This window comes from Epinephelus moara, chromosome 5 (assembly GCF_006386435.1).
Source record: "Epinephelus moara isolate mb chromosome 5, YSFRI_EMoa_1.0, whole genome shotgun sequence".
Classification (NCBI taxonomy): Eukaryota; Metazoa; Chordata; class Actinopteri; order Perciformes; family Serranidae; genus Epinephelus; species Epinephelus moara.
The window spans coordinates 33,032,637-33,052,986 of record NC_065510.1 but is presented as its reverse complement, the minus strand read 5'-3'; the positions used below and the strand labels follow the sequence as shown (position 1 = coordinate 33,052,986).

Sequence of the window (20,350 nt, the reverse complement as noted above, 5' to 3'; positions counted from 1 at the left end):
CAGATTCAAACGATGACAGGAAATACATCCCGAATTCAACAAATTAAAACCAGATTAAGACCAAACCCACAGATGGCATGATGGTATTACTAGGAGAGAGATGAGATGTGTTATTATCGATCACCAGTCTTTAGCCTGTTGATCTCTGATCACTTATTTTACTCACTGTGTGATCACACAAACACAATAATCGCTACATGTGTGTATGTACCTTTAATTTCCACTTGTAATTGTGCCACCAGGGTTTTTTGGGTCCCTGCCTCAACATCAGCGGTGTTAAGTCTGCCCTCCAGCTCTGGTCATTACAGAGAGGAATAAACATGAAATATTTAGTCACAAAGATATTCCGTGAACAAACTGCCTCGCTTTCTTTTTCATAAGGCAAAAGAATCATCAGTATTTTCTTCTGCCTTTCATCCAAAATATATTGTGCATAAACTGATTCGGTACATAATCAAGCCATCTGAAGTTAATTCACCTTCATCAGCAGCCTGCAGTGCCTTCACCTCTGCGTCGGCGTCTCCGAGCTTATTTCCGAGCTCTGTCAGTCCGGCCTTCAGCTCTATTTGTTAAAAATGAGGGAATAAATACTGAATGACTTCCACCACTGAGTCAGAGATAAGTCATGGAGTGAGATTAGATGAGCTGAGATGAGGAGGAAATCGACTTTGCTGGTCATTAATTATTGACTTGTTTGTTGCATTACCTTTACTTTCTCTCTGCAGTTGTTTCACTCGGGCATTTTGGCCCTCCAAATCACCGGCGTTCAGTCTGGCCTCCAGTTCTGATCAGTAGGGATGGAATAAAGAAGATTAGAGCAAACGAATGAAATGACTGACAGATAGCATTTCGAATTCTTAACTGACATATGCAGGCTGCGGCCATTGTTAAAGAAAAGGAGTAGGGCATCAACTTTATCACCTCTACTTTAAAAAGAGAAATATTGACCTGCCTCTGTATTTTATCAATTGAGGGTTGACATCAGCTTATATTCCATGTTGCGGATAAACGGCACTTACCTGTGCCCTGTCGCACGACTTGCTGCACCTGCTTTCTCTGCTCCTCTTCCTGCAACTCACTGACTCTCAGCCTGGCCTCATGGTCTGTTGTATGTAATAATGATATGCATGTCAAACAAACATAAACCTGGCCAGGTGATGACAAAAACTTTGAGATAACACACAGAAACCATAATTTAATAGAAGGTAGCGTTCATATTTATGATACAAACATGCTGTATTTCATTCACTGTGAATGTACCTGTGAAGCCTCTCTTCAGTGCATCCACCTGTTCCCATATTTCCTCCAGGCTTTCAGCGGCTGTCCTCACTGACGTCTGTCCTATACAGTAAATTACACAAATGTTGTAATGCAGTGTGAGTGAAAGTGAAACATTAAGTAATATATTTACTATTAATTTTGATGTTGCATCCAACCACGCTGCCACCTCCCGCACATACCCTGCACTTTCTGAAGCTGCGCCAGTTGCTCTTTGGTTTGTCGCAGCTCATTCTGCTGTTCATCTAACACAGCCATCATCTGGCTGAGCAAAGAGAGGGTATCTGCTTCAGTGGAATCATCATGAGTAAGTGTGATGGCAGCGAACCTCTGTCCCAGGACGTTTGCCTCAGACAGGCAGCAGCCAAGCAGGACTAGTAGAACAACCCTCATCTTTGCAGACTGCAGAGCTGTGGCACCTTAGGGGGGTCTGCAAGGAGGGCTTTTAAGGGATAGGTGACCGTGTGAAAGGTTATGCAAGATTTGTATGTTGTTTACGTGTAGTTGACCATCTGAAGTTCATGAAACAAGTCCACCAGGGTCAAGGGCAGAGATATTATGATAAGAGGGTTTCATAACGAAAAGACCATGGAAAAACAATGACATGATGGTGCTGTAACTCTATAATTTGTTGTTATCTGAAAAAATGTTACTAATTAGATATATTGAGAGAGTAGAAGTGCAGACCTGAGATCATAATCAGAGATGTAGACATGCAGTAGGCGCTATCAGATGGTTTATAAGGATGTATTGACTTAGTTTAAATACATAGAGGGACAACGTTATTTAATATATTGTTACAGGGCAGTATTATTATGTATATTTTTTTATTTTTTAGATATTTGTATCTAGTTTTATGTTGAACCCAAAATATTAGAAGAAAGAAAAAGGAACGAGGAACTGACCAAAGCCTGTGACATTACATATGTGCTATATACGTCCTTTCTGCTTCTATAACTCTCCCAGTTATAGTGACATTCAAAGACACATTAGTGTACGTGCATGCAGGTTTGTGCACACGCTTGCCTTTGTGCATTCGGGTAAACACGTGGATGTGCTGCGTGTCCAGCCGGCTCCCATCAACCCTCGGGATAGCATCATGACAGTGGAGTGCAGAGCTGGAGGTGTGTTTGTCCGCCTGTGTGTGTGTGTTTGTGGGCTGCCATGGGTGAGGCAGAGGTCAGGTGTTAAGCAGCGAAGGTTATAGAGTGATACAGGACAGATCTGCTTTCACACACCCGGGCACATTTGTGTGTATGCTTCATTAGTACCACAGCATGTGAGTTTTTGTTTATTCATATATAGTATGTTGTCCATATGTGTGTATATGTGTGTGTTACTGAGCTTGAGGAGTGTCCCGGGGCAGCATGTGTGCAGCAGAGGTCAGATGCTACTCAGCAAAGGCCATAAAGCAATGTACGCTATGACAGAACTGCTGTTACACACCTGAAGTTGTGTGTGTGTGTGTGGCTCATGCATGTCTCCTGTGTATGTATATGTGTTTGTGTGTGAGTGGGCATAAATGCGGGTCTCAACGTATGTGCCTGTGTGCTGTACATGAGCCTGCTTGTATGCACATGGCTGCACCGACAGCTGTTACATGGCAGAGAAGGCTCCAGAGAAATGACTGGATGTGTAAGTGGGTGTGAAGTGTAAATACAGTATGTGTGTCCTTTGAGAGAAGAAACCCACGGGAAATCCTTTTGTTACCAAAGAAAATGTCACAGCTGAGAGAGGCTGAATTTGGTGTCTTTATCTCCCTTTTTTCTTTCCTCTTTGTCATTGCATTTGGATGTAAAAGATGCACCTGCTATAAAATTGTCCCTACTATGTAACATTAACATTAAAGAAATACTTCACCCACAAAATTAGCCTTTGTATATTAATTACTCACCCCATGTGAGTGCTTTGTCTTTCTCTCTCATGCCTCCACAGTGAACGAAGAATCCAAAAATGGAGAAAATTCTTGCTGAATTGAAGTTAAAGGCGACTGCATTTTACAACAGCAAAACTATAACAAAATATGTGTTTACAAAGTCTCACACAACTCATGCAGTATAATCCAACTCACATTTATCTTGAGTTGAATACTTAGTACTTCCCAAATACATACATTTTTGCAAAAACCTTACTTTTTAAAACATTCCCTACATACGAGTAGCACGCCTGGGCAAGTGTGTGCATTTGAACTCGTGCATTCCATTAAGCAGAGTTCAAGCACACATGCTTGCCCAGTAGGGGTGTGTATTGTTTAAAAGATTATGATACCAGTACTGATACCTGTACCCTTAAAGTAATACTGATGCCAAGAGATTACTTCATTCGATACCCATAACCTGAAAGGTGTGGCATTAAGTATTTTGAAAATTTTGGTAGCATCTCAGCCACTTAACTGCCAGCTTTGTCAAATACGCTGTGCTTGACTCCACCACAAACTTTGTGTGTTGTAGTTGCTGCAGGAGTGTGAGCTCCATCCCGGGGACAGTTGTGAGAGTCTGCCTGGCCACACACAAACAATGACAGGGCTAACTGTTAGCATCACACATCTAACATTACTTAACGGTTATTAATGGCCATTTTGGTGTAGGTGTGAGTTCGTTAGAACTGTTAAACAGCGCAGTCTTGGATGTTAGCCGCTGCTGCTGTGTTAGCTCATGCTAACCGGGCAGACATTAACTGACTGGTTTGGAGGAGAACAGCACTGGAAATGGCAGCAACAGAAAGTTTGTTGATCCAGCGGAGAGTCAGGATGGTTCAGGATCAGACCCCAGACAAAAACATTATCATTTTGACTGGAGACATTTGAATACTACTTGGTACTGGGTTTTTTTTTGTTGATACCCTAAGGGAATCGAGTAGCTATATCCAGCCCTATTGCCCAGGCACAGTACTCATGCATGAGACTGTTTATGTTTAAGTGTTAAGGTTTTAGCGGAAATGCATGTTATGTTTGAGATGAACCAAACATATAACTGGATAAATGATACTTGATTTGTACTGCACAAATTGTGTGAATGTTTGTAACAGATGTTGTGATATAGTTTTGCTGTTGTTAAATGCGGCTCCCTTTTACTTATCTCTGTTTTTGGATTCTTTGGTCACCATGGAAGCATTCGAGAAAAACAAAAAATGATAATTTTGTGGGTGAAGTATTCCTTTATGGAGGTTTGGAGAACTTTGTCTCATATTGTAAAAGACCTTCCTCATTAGACATTATAGTAATATTTAATGTGTGCGGTGGTAAGCTAAACTTTCTTAGCAGGTGCAAAAGGTTGTTGAAAGATGGAATTTGAATATATTCATACCCTCAAACCATATAACTCAAATCAGTAATCATTTTTTCAAGAGTCCTTGAAACATAACCATTTCAGTCATGAAGTTCAAATCACCAACTCAGGAAAGAGTCACTATTGTCTGCATTCAGAACATTTGGACAAAAGTGCTTCAACAAAACAAAATGTGAATGTCAAGATTGTCCAAATGTGCAAACACATGCCACTAAGAGTTTTATTCACAATGGCTTCACTGTTGTTTACTCCCGTCCTGAGCCTGTTTTTGTGTGGAAAAGTGTGAACTGTGTTTTTCAGCTTCAGCTGCAGCAACATCATCCTATGAGAGCTGTTTTTGTGGTTCTGATGTGCTCGCATCTTGTGAAATGATATACAGTGACTCTTTTCTCTGTTTTTGTTATCTACCCCCCTTCCTACGCACCAAATGCTTGCTTCTCGTCAGGCATTTTCTAGCTTCTCATCTTCTTTGCTGAACCATGGCAGAAGTTATTGTTGCAGGTGATTTAGAATTGATGTGATTCAGGGGACATCCAACGGTTCTGCCTAGACACAGCTGCGGTCACCCCCTTGCTTTATTGTCTGTCTGGGTCAAATCACTATTTGAAGAGCTGTGATCTGTGAGGTTTTCATGCATGAAACAGGATTTTAAAAGCTGTTGTCAAACTTCATATGCATGTGTCTGTAGCATTTTAAGGCACAGTTGGCTTTAATATTTCTATAAAAGATGTCCCTGCTTTGCCCTTTGGCAGTATATCAAGAACATTTAGAAAAGGACAATTTTCCAACAACTTTGAATGTTGCACTGAGACATTTTATCTGTAACTGCTACAATGTCACAGTCATTGAGATTTCCATAACAATGACACAAGCAATGGTAGCATGCATGCGAAGATACGCAGCCATGCTGGGAAGACACTCAGAGGTTATTGTAGATGCTTTCTGAAATTGTCCTGGATGACAGAAGAGGAGTCACATGTTCAGCCTTACAGTTTTTACTCCATTTATTTAAACTTTCATGTTCAAATACACAATGTGATCTGAACACCAAGACGTAGGTTATAATAAATGGGAGATTTGTTGTGTGCTGGATTTGATAAGACTCAATTACATTATGCAAAAGGGGCGCACTCACTGTGAGTGAACAATGTGCTACATCTTTGCATCTTTTCAGTGCAGACAGAGAAAACAGAATATAGGTTAACTGATGAAACTTGTAATGGATGAATATTGTATTAATGTGTGTATGCATTATCTGTATTCACAGGATGTGCGACAAGCTGCATATTTAATCTACAGATACAAAGTCCCTATGAGTATATTGCGACCCACAAGCTTAGTGGGTTGGAAAATGTCTTGGTTTTTGAGTCAGTTTATCAGGAAGATGTGCTTTATGACACCCTACCCTTTGTCATCTAGCACATCTCTTGTGTAGCCAGTTAGTGCACGAATATGAAAGTGGTATAAATACTTTTTTCATTTCATAAATGGATTGGATTCTGCATGAGCGAACCTGGATGTCACGATGACATGAAAAGGTCTCAGTCTAGGTCCTGAGATGAAATGAAAAAAAATATTGGGTACACAGTAGAAGACAGGTTCAACTTCTGTAAATTTAAAATATGCATTATGTCGTCATTCACATTGATGGGCACTCTCGCACATAAAAAACAGATTAGTGTTGTTGTAGGTATAGTAAAGTTTGAGTAAGGCTAAACGTTTTCTCTTCCTTCCTCCTCAGATCATTGCATATCAACCATATGGACGTTCTGTAGACTGGTGGGCATATGGAGTTCTGCTCTACGAAATGCTGGCAGGACAGGTGAGTGGTGAACACACACACACACACACACACACACACAAAATCGTATTTCTTATGTAACTGCCTGCTATAGATTATGCCGACAACTTTACACGGACACGAGGTCGCTGACAGACTGCTCACACCCACATGATTCCCACATTCCAGTTCCTCCTGCAGTAAGGCTCAACGTAGGCCTAAATGTACTCAGGTGGTGCTTCCTAAAGACCTTCCCACCAGCGCTAATAATAAACACTGACATAAACACGCAACCCCTCCATCTGCCCTCTCCCCATGCCGCAGCATATCATATTTGGTGTAACCCTTCGCCCTGTTTCAGTGTAGTCAGCTGAGCGCACAGGTCTGACTGAACAGACCTACGATTCATCCACACTGCCTGGGCTGTGTGACTTTGATTATGATGTAATTCAACGTAGGCTGGAAGCTTACCGGACCTCTGTAGCCTACCTGTGCTTAAAACCATATTGTAGTGGTAGTTTTAGTGGAAACGACCATGGTAGAGATTAAAAGCATGATCGTCAGTTAGTGAAAAGTGCAACCATAGCATAATATATTGCCACAACTCATCTCTTTGTACACTAATGACGGAAATTGCTTCAAGAGATTTTTTTTTAAGCCTCCACGCCAGCAACAGCCATAGCCGGAGGCATTATGTTTTGGGTCGTCCATCCATCGGTACACATGTACGTACGTCTCATTCTTGTAAAGGTGATATCTCAAGAAAGCCTTGTGGGAATTTCCTCAAATTTGGCACAAATATCCACTTGGACTTAAACGCTGCATCTGAAACTGTATACCATGCACTACACACCAAATATGTGTGCTATTGTTCAACATACTTTTGTGTAAATTAACAGTAGAATGTATCTTTTCGGATGCACTGAGCTGTAATAACTGTGTCACTTCATGAGCCTGTTTGCTGATTGGAAACACATGGTAACCCGGCCAACTTCAGCTGTACAGATAATTTAAGAATAATTTAAAACTATATCACACCTTGCAAAGTAAAATCTTACACTTCTCACATAATCAGACTTCGATTAAAGCTTTACAGATGTTACAGAGCTGTTGGTTGCTATCCGTTATGAATGTTGTCCTCTACTGCATTGCATTTTGGGATATTTATGCCAGCGTAGTGTCCAGTGTTTGCATACTGTAATATTTCACTGTAATAGTATGTACTTCACGCACTATTAGTAAGGTTTTAGACACACTAAAAAGTCTCACATACGGCATAAGTGTACTATACAGCAGTTTAGTATGGAATTTTCGGAACAGCCAAAAATGGACTGATGAGAATTTGGTGGTCAAAAGTCACTGTGACATCACAAAACATGTTTGTGGCCATAACTCAACAGTTCATTCACATATCATGACAAAATGTCACACAGATGTCTAATAGGATAAAATGATGAAGTAATGACATTTTATATTCACGTTTTAGAATTTTAGCTTCTTTGCAGCAGCATCCATATTTGAAGCCTTGTCAACTGTCATGGCTACATATGAGTCTGGACAGACATGGATGTAAACTGTTACTTGACTAGTTTGCAGTGGCATACAACCATGAGGTGGTAATTCTAGTTTTAACATGTCCTCTTTATAGAGCGTTGAGAAAGTTAGAAATAATCTCACCCATCAGAAGGTTTTTACAGGTTTTAATAAAACATGTCTCCAAGACTCTGCATTAAATTAAGACAGTTATGACTTATTAACACATTTTTTAAATAACCCTCATTCCAAAAGGCCAAACACAAAGTGCAAGTACATGCAAAATCAAGCCCCTCCACAGCAAAGCAAAACATGAACATGGGTATGTTTTTCATTCCCGGGGTGAACTCAGAGCAGGCGACAGCTGTTAAACTATTAACAAAAGTTTTTACCTATTCAGATGTTCCGTTCCTCTGTCTCTCCCTGCCTTGTGTGAAGTCAGGTAAAGAGGGCATGACGCAGACAGGCTATCTCTACCCGAAGGGGCCAGTGGAGTGGAAATGACGAATAATTCATTTTATGGACTGTCAAAACACCCACATTATGGTTACTGATGATAACCACCCAGTGAGCAGGGGGAAAAAGCTGGGTCATCCACTCCATTTGCCCTGCAAGGTCTTTCTGTGAGACTTATTCACACAAACTCTGCTCTGCTACTTGTTTTCTCTCCATTTTCATGTCTTTAGTGTTCTCAGTGTACTCTGTTTTCTCTCCCTTATTCTTCCTCTTGGCACCCTTGTAAGTCAAATTGCTGTCCTGTTTTTCTGCCCTCTTCAGCTTTGCCATCAAGTAGAGCAGTTTTTACTGACTTAGGTTGTAGACAGGGCACACATTACAAAAAAAAAAGCTAATGTACCACTGCTGGATCCCTGTGGTGCTCCTGGTGACACTTTATTTTTGGTAGTAAAAAGTCGTCAAGTGAACAACAACAACTTATTCCTCCACTGTGTGAAAATGGTTTAAACACAGACAATACTCTGAACATTATGTCTTTCCACCTTCAGCCTCCATTCGATGGCGAGGATGAAGATGAATTGTTCCAGTCTATTATGGAGCACAACGTGTCCTACCCCAAGTCCATGTCCAAAGAAGCTGTCTCCATCTGCAAAGGGGTGAGTGGATGTTCTTTGCCATCAATGAAAAACATTTTTGCCCTTATAAACCAGTTTTGTGGTTAAACAAAATCTAAATGTGATAATAGGTGAGTCTGTTTGTTATTTGGTATTCATAAAAATGTACTTAAACTGTGTGATATGAAACCTTCCTCTTCAGTCTAATGTCCTGTTTAACTGGGACTCTTTCCCTCTGATGCTTTTCCCACTGATGCTTTTCCCACCTGGCTCTAAAAAACCTGTAAATCAGCATTTTAAGCTCTGTGTCTTTCACGCTCCTCACTGAAGCCAAAATTATTCTTCTTGTAAGAGGGCTACAAGCTCCTCCTGCTCGTTCAACTTTAGGGAAAAAAACAAAACTGACAAACTGTGTCACAGACTGCTGGAAGGCTTTTCTTAGCCTTCTGGAGTCAGACGCAACATATGGGCAGTCTGGCTCCATTTGCTGTAAGACTGAAGTGTAGGCTTTTTAAAATACTGGCTGGGAACTCATGTGCAAGTTCCCTCTCCTCTTCCCGCTCGGGTCTTGTGCCTGTGACATCTGTATTATTAAACCACCGAAGTGAAACCTATCAGGTCATCCAACATACTTCCCCCAACTATGACTGTCTGTGAAGTACTCCCATGAGCTTTTTTTTTTTTTTTTTTAAGTTTGCAAAATCATTTTGGCCATTTATCAATGTCTAAAACATTCCAGCTGCACAGTAGAAAATAGAAGTATGTGGATTTTGACTGTCCACCACAATGTGGCATTTGTTGCAGCACTCAACTACTACCACAGTAAATACATTCACCCTTTTCCTTTTCAGCTTATGAGGTTTACATTAGAGTGGATGTTTCCCATAGCAAACAATCAAAACTGGCATTTAGCATTGGAGCAGATAACACATTGCATAATAACACTAAAGTCTATATCAGGACACATTCAGCATTGAGAAATTTCCTAATTTGCTAAGTTGTGGTTAGTTTATGTAACCACTGTACCTACGGTGGCGAGTTTGCACAGGCCTGCATTAGTCAGCTGTAACTGACCGCACAAAAATGTAAGACAGATTTTATGCACAGTTTCATCATGTTCAGAATATTAGAAAATGTTAATTCCTGTCATGCTCTGAGTAGGTGGTAGAACAGCTGTGATTTGCTCTGGGGACATAAGGTATAGGGGACTGGTGCTATTCTGAGCACAGCACGCTGTATTCACTTACTAATATGTACTGTTTACAACTTTTTACAGCTGTGTTCCAGAACAATCTGTTCATCACGGGAGTGCACTCAGGACCTGTAACACCTACACTATTGCATCCTGTTGCAGGCCCAAACTGTAGCTACTAGTGCACCCCTACTAGTTCCAGATAATTTTATAGTTCTGGAATCAGGCCTACATTATCATCATTAATGCTAGTTAGTTAACTAGCTAGCATTAGTAGTAGCCAACCCATTAGCTAGCCTGCAGTGGGCTTGGGCCTAGTTTATCATTGTAACTAATATTACATCATCATAAACTTTTATCTTTTAAGTTGTGCCACAAAATGAAATGATGTTTTGCTAACTTTCCATCTTCACAAGTTAACCATTCAAATAGCTATACACTGAGAGAATAATTTAATTTACTGTGCAGTTTAAAGGCTGCCATGATACAGGCAACTTTTAAGTGTATAGTGTGTAAAATTTAGTGGCATCCCGCAGTAAGGTTGCAGAACTGAAACTTTTCCCATGTGCAGAGCATGTAGGAGAACTGTGGTGGCCTACATGAAGACACAAAAATGCTATGTCAAGAGAAAGTTTTTGATAAGTCTGTCCTGGGGTACTGTAGCAAAATGGCGGCCCCATTATAAGATAACCTACTTTATGTGTAGATAAGAACAGCTCATTCTAAGGTACTAAAAGCACAATAATTCTTATTTTCTGGTAATTATACACCAATAAAAACATAAGGTAGTTGTTAATAATGGATACCATCTTTTGCCAATAGATGGGGCTAAATTCTACAAACTGGACCTTTGGGGCAGAATGTTTTATTGCATGCTTATCAATGCATGAGCTGACAATCAGTCAACAGACCTTAGTGTCGTTCCATTGCGCTCTGGCAGAACTACATCAATGGTCTCAGACCATGTACAGGCAGCAAGGATTAAAAAAACAGAGCATATGAAATTTTGAGACATTAAACAGCAAAATATGCCAGACATTATACTTTACCAGAAGTCTAGTGCAGAGGCTCTATAAACGGATGCTGCCACAGAGGAACGTCAGAAGACTCACCTGTAAATGATTCACATCTATATGGACTTTGTGCTCTACAAGGAATCATAATTGATGCGTTTTCAATTCCAAGCCATCAGTCTGCCTCATTTATTCATTTATCAAAACCAGCATATGAGAGGCTGGTAGCTCAGCGAAGCATTGATTATAGAGCTCGACAAACTGTTGCTCTTCTTATTAGTTAAACTGGCCATAAATACTCAGTAACAGAGTGAACTATCTTGGGTCAGACCAGTTTCTGGCCGAACACATCCACAGTTACATATAAGTTGAGTGTTCTGCCAGAATTTATTTAACTGCAAAGAAAGACTTTTCACTCTTTTGGATAAAGAATGTTTTCCTCCGATCACTCCTCCTACTCACTTCATCTCTCCATATCTGCTGTCTGCCCAGTTTGTGCACACATCTCAAAATGAATATAGACTAAGTCAGAGTATTTATAGTTGTCTGATCCCCATAGCTTAATTCAAAATACAGCGTATGCTTTGGCAGGTCTTGCTTTAGCCCAGCTCTGGCCTTGTTGGTGGCAATTTTTCATTACATTAAACAGATCTCCTTTGCTGTGTTAATGAGATGCTGTTTCTGCTACCATGGGTATATGGCTGCTGGATCTGCAGAGACAGAGGGGACTGAGCAGTACAGTGGGTCAGTGCAGGTCAAGCAGGCAAATACTGGGACATTTTAAGCAAATGAAAGTAGAGAGGAATATAGGAAAAAGATAAAAAGAAAAAAAACTTTGCCTGCTTGGATTTATTTGGGACACTTACCTAACGGATTACAGAAACCCGGTGAAGTTTGCAGTCTGCCCCAGTTCATTGCTTCACAGAATAAACAATAAGGAAAAAAACACTTTTAGGAAATTTGCATACACTCACTTATTTGCACTTTAATCTCTGTTTATATGATCTGCATTCGCCACTTTGTATGTACATGGTCATCTTAAGGGGAGCTGGTGTACAGTGCAAATGGATCTGTTTTGGCAGCAGTCACTGTTAAGATGACTGTTTGAGCAATGAAAAACGAGAATTACTTTCTGTGCATTCTTAATATGGTTCATGTTAGCAGCAGAGAGAGCAATGCTTATAGTTTTTGAAGATACAATGAGAGTGCTGTTCAGAGAAGCAATGACATAAAGATCATAAAGCATATGTAAATAAGCCACAACTTTCTTTAAATGTCCAGAAATACACACAGTGGTCAGAGAAAAGTCCATTTTTGTGTACGTGTGTGCATACAAGGAATTTAATAGTGAAAGTGGCAGTTTTATTTCTGTCCAGAGGCAGTGCAAACTCAATGAGCCGTGCAGTAACGCGCTTTGTCTCCTTGTCCCTTCCTCAACTCCACTTGTTTCTCTTTGTCCCCCTCTTTCCTTTCACCATCCTTTTCTTCCTCCGTCATTTTCTTAGCTGTGTGTGTGCACATGCGTTGTGTGTGTGTGTGTGTTTGCGCCCTGGTTGTGGCCCAAGTCCCTTCTTAGCCCTGGTTTGTCATGGCTGCAGCACTTCCTCTTAATGGATACATAGTGCTTGCCAGCAGCCTGACACACAAAAGAGAGAGGAAGGCGGAGATGGGAGGGAAGAAAAAACAAAAACACAAGAAAAAAAAACAAAAGAAAGAGTGGTCAGAGGGAGATAAAGAGGGGGAGGAGAATAAGAGAGCAAAATGGGATAGGGAGCAGGAGAGGTGATGTTGGAGAGAAGAATAGATTTTGACAGTAAACTGATGCTAATACAGCAATGGGTAACACAGTAAAAAGGACACAAATTACAGCCTGTACTAATAATAATAACAACAGTTTTTATCTATATAGCACCTTTCAAGAGACCCAAGAATGCTGAACAGACAAAACAAAACAGAGCAAGATAAACAGACTAGCTGCCAAAGGCTTGTGTGAATAAGTGTCTTTTCAGCGCAGACTTGAAAGTGTCCAGAGATGGAGCATGGCGAATCTCCGTAGGGAGAGTGTTCCAGAGGGTGGGGGCCACCACACTGAAGGCTCTATCCCCAAAGGTCCGCCTATTGGTGCGGGGGATGGAGAGGAGGCCTGAGTCAGAGGACCTCAGGTTTCATGATGGGATATGCTGGTAGAGAAGGTCCAATAATCGCAGTGGAGCGAGGTTGTGGAGCGTTTTGTAGGCTAGAAGTTTCTAGGTTATGCGGAACTTAACTGGAAGCCAGTGCAGGTGAATGAGGGTGGGGGTGATGTGCTGCCAAGGCTTAGTGCAGGTAAGCACCCTGGCAGCTGAGTTTTGCACATACTGGAGCCTGTCGAGGGCTTTATCGGGGGCCCCAAACAGGACTTCGTTGCAATAATCCAGCCAGGATGTAATGAAGGCATGGATCAGGGTCTCAGCCACAGAATCTGAGAGCGAAAGGCGGAGTCTGGAAATGTTTTTAAGGTGAAAATAGGCAGATTCTGTGACAGATTTGATGTGTGACTCATATGATAGGGTAGAGTCCAGGATGACGCCCAGGTTGCTTGCTTCTGGCACAGGAGAGATGGAGCAGCTGTCCACATGGAGGAGAAGATCTCCAAACTTCCCGAGCAGTGCCTTGGGAGCCACGACCATGAGCTCTGTTTTTTACTGTTAAGTTTGAGGAGGTTAGTGGTCATCCAGGTTTTAATTTCTTGGAGGCAGTTGACAAGGGACTGTGGAGGGAGCTGGTTGGACGGTGATGTGCTAAGGTACAGTTGGGTGTCGTCGGCATAATAGTGGATCTAAAACACTAAATATGTTGTATGCATAGACTGGATGAAATAATGGTTGTAGCCATTGTGACACCATCCATTGGTTTGTGGACCATTTTGAAGTCTTGGTTTTGGTATTTTGGCTGTCACCATCTTGGATTTTTGGTGCCAAATTTGAGCTTATGTGGGCATGAAGGTGGAGCTAACCTTAATGCTAGCTCCTAACTTGGTTAACATGGTGCACTCACAGCCATGATTAACAGTGATAATGCTGATGCTAATTTTTGCTGGTGAAAAACAGGAAAAGAAAGGAACATACGACTTCTTAGAGAGTCCTCTAGTACAATCAAATGCTACAGTAGACTTGCGTGAACTGAAAACACCCTGAAATAACGATGGTTGGGGTTACACCATGGTTATGTTACCTAAGCAATGTTGTCTTTGTGGTAGCAACTTGTCAGTAGATGGTGCCCAACTGTAACTCAAAGTAGCCAAGCCCTAAATCATGCCTACCTTTAAGGCCTAATAAAATAGAAATGGGTGACTTGTGCAAACCCCCCACCCCTGTACAGCTGTCATGGCTGTTGAAATTAGCTATAGAGACCAAAACCTTTTGTTGAGCCAGGCTGTAAACGTGTCTATTTCTGCTGTAAAGTTTGGCATTTTAACATGGGGGTCGATGGCAATTGCCTCGCTTCTGGAGCCAGCCTCAAGTGGCCATTCAAAGAACTGCAGTTTTTAGCTCTTCCACGTTGGCTTCATTTTTCAGCACCGGATGTTGTGGCTTGTTTATATGCAAACATAAGTATGCTGCAGGAGTTTTATTGTGCAACTGCTAATACAGATAGCCTCTATTTTTAGCAAGCCCATGTATACAGTGCAGTCCATTACATTTTAAATAGGTCACAGATGTAGATACACATTCATCTAATTAATGGGATGTTACCTAAAGGTTGTCCATTACAATGCAGTTGTAGTTCATCACGGTTACTGGAAGAGAATGAGGGTGAGACAGTTTTACATTATATATAAAATTTATAAAAAAAACAGTGTTTTGAGTGTGAATAGTGACAGAGTGGAGATTTTACCCTTGGTTTGAAAAAATTTCACCCTTGACTGATTTACTTGGATGGGTCCCTGGAGCTCTTTGGCAAAGGCATCCAGTAAGTTTTCTGTTGTAATGACAACAGAGAAGGTAAAATCTAAGGTCATTTAACATTTGTAAAAGTGTGTTTTATCTTTAATCAGATGTTTTTGCCTCCCTGCTCTCTGAGTCTGTAGCAAACTAATTGGGTTCTAAAGGATGATGGTGCATGTGTGTGTGTTTTGAAAGCCTTGATGTACCGAATCACACAGTCGTACCTGGCCAGACTCCCCGCGGACTCAGAGACCCCATCTGCTCTCTGTCATACCTCATCACTCTTGTTCATTTTTACTCTCCGTCTCCTCTCCCCTTTCCAACGATTTGATGTTCTTGGCAGAAACAGCAGGGTAGCATCGAAGTTATGTACACGTTGTGATCACATGCAGCTAAACCTTTTGCTGACAGTTTTTGGCACGGTGAAGCCATTGAGATTTGACTGCTAACAGTTTGCAGACAGAATGATCAAATGTTCCACAGGAAACGTCAACACCACATTTTCTTTTTTTAGGAGACAGTTATGTATCACAGTTATGCAAAGCATTTCAAGTGCTCAAGTAAAAAAAAAAAAACAATGATAATCAGTTGAGCGTTTGATTGGCATGGTAGCCGGCCAGCAGTCAGTCATTCTCAAGGACATTTCAATGAGTAAGGTGTGTCATTTTAATGGTGACAGCCTTGTGTTTGTAGCAGGATGCTTTCGCACCGTCAGTGACAGTCCTGTGAACAGACAGAAAGCTGCAAATGACTTTTTCCTCCCTGTCAACAGCTGTCTGATGCACTCTGCCAGCTGGATGCACGCTGCTAGTTCAGATGTGGCCCAGCCCACAGCCTGTATGTCGAAGGGGCTTGCTGCAGGAAAGCTGGCCTACAAACTTCTGCAAGAAGAGATATTCAACACTGATAAAAGTTTTCCATTTTAGCATGTCATTTAATATTGCCTTATCTCTGAAATTATAAATATATATATATTTTTTTTTTTCTTCAGAAAGTTAATAGAAAATCTGGCAGTGCAGTGATGGTTTCTTTTTTATTAAATTCATCTGGTCACTTTTCTGTCCCTGTGCACGCTCTACACAGCAACAGAAGTTCTTGCAACCTGACATGTGAAGCAATACTGGGCTTTTTACAGATCACTTAATAGTTACAAACAATATAATGAAAAAAATTAGAGCAGAATTAGGTTAGAAAGGTTAGGTTTAGAAAGTCAAATCAGATAGATGGGATAAACACACCAAAAGTAACTATATAATGTAATACAATGCATTACCCAGATATACATATATATATACAGTAGATTCCTGTTCTGTATCAGTACAGCAGGACTGTACACTTTAGAGAGGGAGAGAGCATGATAGCACAACCAGGCAGCAGTAATGATTGACAGCTTGAATTTTATATGAGGTTGTCTCCCACATTTATTTATGTGTATCAGACAAGTTGCTAAAAAAGTAAGGACATTTTGTGCTCCTCAACTGCCAGCCAGCTCTTGAGAAAAGCCAAGCCTGAAGTTGCGTAAAAAACAACTTGGAAAGTACATTCAGCAGAGTGCAGATCTTCACTAGCCGGAGCTGATCACAGCCCGTCCAGACAATGCACCGGGCGCAGGTGCGCCCTGGTGGAATTGCCTCTCCTGGCTCCCTTAACAGTCAAGATGGCAGCAAAGATAACATAAGACGAGATCTTTTTTCATCTTGTATCATGCCTTACTTTATATTAGGTATGGAATTGATCTGCAGATGTTCAGGTTTAAAATGAGGCCAAACTTTTCCATAGATGTCAGTTTTTTAGCCATGACAAAGGCCAAAATGTGGCCTGCAACAAACAGTAAGGTTTCTTGATTTTAGCTGAGGTGATTTCCAGAAATGCCCTTTGCTTTGTGCTCTTGCTATGTAGTTTTGTATAAGACTCCTGACTCCTACTGGCCAGTTAAGAGGAGTTAGGAGTCAGCAGTCAATGACGGCGTTAAAAAGTCAGTAAAACAGTTTTTTCAACAACTATGAATTATCGAGGTTTTTGAGCATACAGTCAGAAATGTACACAAATAGTATTAGGCTGATTGGTCCAGTAATATGAGAGATTAGCCACTGGAAGACAGATACACAAACTCACAGATAAACTCACACATCCGAATGCATTATCCCCTCTAGGGTTACACCAGGTGGAGATAAAAAAAAAAAAAAACTATGTATGGAGCGCTAACTAAAGTGTACATTGTTACTAAACTGTTCCTGTGAAATATCTTGCATCACAAAATGGCATCACAAAACAGATTTTTTAAGTAATTTAATTTAGTGAAGCTAAGTAATGAAACCTAAGTGGAAGACTACTTTAAGACTGAAAATGATTATGTCTACTTTTGGTCAGAGGCTGTGGTAAGATATCTTAACATGGTTACAGAGTCTTCCCTCAATAAATCCCACACAGCATGCTTGCTAAAAATGTCACATAATCCAGAAGAACTGCCAAGGTGACTGAGCTGCATGTGAAGGTGTGCATCACAGACGAGGGATTTAACTGCAGGTGCTGCAGTGTTGTGTGCTTGTGTGTCAATGCATGCATGTAGGCATGTATGTTAAGTCATTTAAAAAGCATACACCGCACACCATACCGGGGCATAGCAGCCAGCCTATTTAAGCATTTAACTAGCTCAGTCAAACAAAGCACCATCTCCATTTCAGAGTCCAGTGCATGAATAAGTTATTTTATCCTTGGACTGTCAATACTGAAACCCAGCCGTCTCTCTCTGTCTCAGAGGGCTTTTCTTCCTGCCTTAGCAATTCAATCAGGACAAATCACTGCACTGAGGCGGGAGTGGTAATGCGGAAATATTTATGTTGATAGTATAACTGGTGAAATTCCATATATACACTTGCAATAACAAACAGACAGTCAGTGATTATGTTCCATTATGCGAAGGAATTGCTTTAATGCATTTAAAATGTGCCTGTTTGTTTCCTCCTGCAGACCAGCTTATGTTCTGTTAATGCAATCAGGAAAAAAAATGTATAGCCTCTCAAACTGAAAGACTGAGAGACATTTAAATCACTTGTAATTCATGACATGTTGTTTGGATAATTATGTTTAAGTAATACCAGTGGGCTTCTACATAATTTAACAAGGACAGATTTTGTTGTTGGTTATGTTTCCTGTGGGTGCTTTTTTATTATCTTGGTTTGCTTTTTAACAAAGTGCAAACTGTGTCCTCATGCTATTGGAAGTGGCAGCAGTTCTCTAAAGGCAGAACAAGCAGAAACAATTATGTCACTCTTTTTTAGGCCCATCTGTTTAGCTGTCACTTACTGACCTAGAAACAAGGTGGAATCACATTACAAAACACTTCAGTGGAAGAACACAGACGAGGGAGAAACAAAGTGAGGGTGTCCCTGATGGACTAACACAGACCACTTTTCAGAGAGTTGGATCCAAATGCTGATTGTTTTTAGTTGATTTGGGAAATTAAAATCTGCATACTGCATTTGACTGAAATAAAAGTGTTCCCCATTTACTTTAAATGTTTTTCCTATTTCTTTGAAGTTGTGGAAACCAAAACCCTGTTTTCCACGCAGTAGGAGGAATCACCACTGCCATTCTGAACAACTATACAATTTAAAGTCTCTTTGTCCTAACTTCATGCCCTCCTTTTTGTTACTTTGTGTGAGCAGCTGATGACCAAGCATCCATCCAAGCGTCTGGGCTGCGGCACTGAGGGAGAGAGGGACATCAGAGAACACGCCTTCTTCAGACGTATTGATTGGGAACGCCTCCAGAACAGGGAGATACAGCCGCCCTTCAAGCCCAAAGTGGTAAGTACTGTGCACATACTCTTTAGCAATGAACTTGCTTAGGGTTTGATTTACACCTCATAGTCTAATTAAGTGTGATCCCGCTCGGCATAATTACCTCAACTAATGTCAAGATGATTGGTAGCCTCTCTCACATGAGTTAAGCCTTCATTAAAACAAGGCCACATTTCTCATTACACTTGTTTGTTCTTGTCATAAAGGGAATGTTGCTGTTTTGAGCTGTTATATATGGGTGCAAGGTGCAAAGTGCGACAGAGAGCCAGCAAAGAGGCAGTTTCGTTACCTACTCCTGTTCAGAATTTAAGGAAATTTCACTGAGGTGGAAAAGTTAGTGTAACGACTAAGCGAATAAATCATGACATTTATGAAGCATCTAAATGAAAAATCAACAAAACCTTCCATTTCACTGGAAATGAAAAGTAGCCTTTAAAATCTGTGAGGACGGATAAGACTGTAAACATCTAATACATTGTTTTCTATCATTGAGGTTTGACTGGCACTCTTCTTGTTATGCACAGTTTTATTATACAGTAGTGGACTGGGGAGTAGTGCAGCATTAGTGTGGCCAAAGCATAAGGTAGTGGATGAAAAATGAGGGAAAAAAACAGCATTTTCTTTTGCTGATTTTTGCTGTTTTCATTGAAAATAGGCACTACATTTATATGTAAACCTGACTACTTGCTATCCAGCAACGTCTACTGCCACAAAAATACTGAAAATGCACCACCACTCGCTGCATACATTATTTACTGCACTTTGCACCATGCACCAATTTAGTACACTTTTGGGTGAATTCACAAAGAATCAATTGTAGTTGCTGATAGCTTCATGAATTGCACATCACCATCTTCTTTGTGTCAAAGTTCAGTTGACAAACGATATTGGATTAATGACATTACAGCACAGTGAAGCCCATAAACCTTCGCAGCCGAGTGCATTTTGCCCTTTTTTGCATCTGATTTCAATTATCCACGTTGCAAAGTATGAATATTGCCTTTGCAAGAATACAGTAGGCAGCACAATAGCGGAAAGGAAAAGAAAACTGGAAATTTCAAACCCTGAGCTACAGGTCCTGACCAACGAGGTGCAACAGCACATCTGGCATGATGATGCCTTCGCCCCGGCTACATCACTGCTGCCATGATCACTGCAAAGTCTGGGTGTCACATCTCTAATAAATATGCTTCAGTTACCACCAGTTCTCCAAAGATGCTAATAATTTCACTGCAACTGCGTGTGACTGTTAGCGCTGATCTTTGTTAATTGGACTGTTTTTGCAATGAAGCGCATTTGCATAGAAGGGGGCCAATTTTGCACCAAATGTTTTACCTGATTTGAATATGTGCCAGTAGCGCAGGAGCACCAAAACGCTATCTGCTTGTCAGTACAGTAAGGGGTGCATATCACCCTTTGCAGGCGCTTTTTAGAATTACACACTGTCTTTTTGTCTGGTTTGTGCAGG

At 40.9% G+C, this 20,350-nt stretch overlaps 1 protein-coding gene across 2 annotated transcripts in view; it reads left to right on the top strand.

Moving 5' to 3' along the window:
* Positions 1-20,350, top strand: part of LOC126390694 (protein kinase C alpha type) — a 211,018-nt gene that overhangs the window by 169,526 nt on the left and 21,142 nt on the right. For both annotated transcript variants that reach the window (XR_007569985.1, XM_050045110.1), the window contains exons 14-16: positions 6,307-6,387; positions 8,883-8,990; positions 18,748-18,888. Coding sequence is in view for 1 of the 2 variants with exons in the window: in XM_050045110.1 (XP_049901067.1) it covers positions 6,307-6,387; positions 8,883-8,990; positions 18,748-18,888 (330 nt within the window). In the remaining variant the exon portion in view is untranslated. The remainder of the gene's footprint in view (positions 1-6,306; positions 6,388-8,882; positions 8,991-18,747; positions 18,889-20,350) is intronic.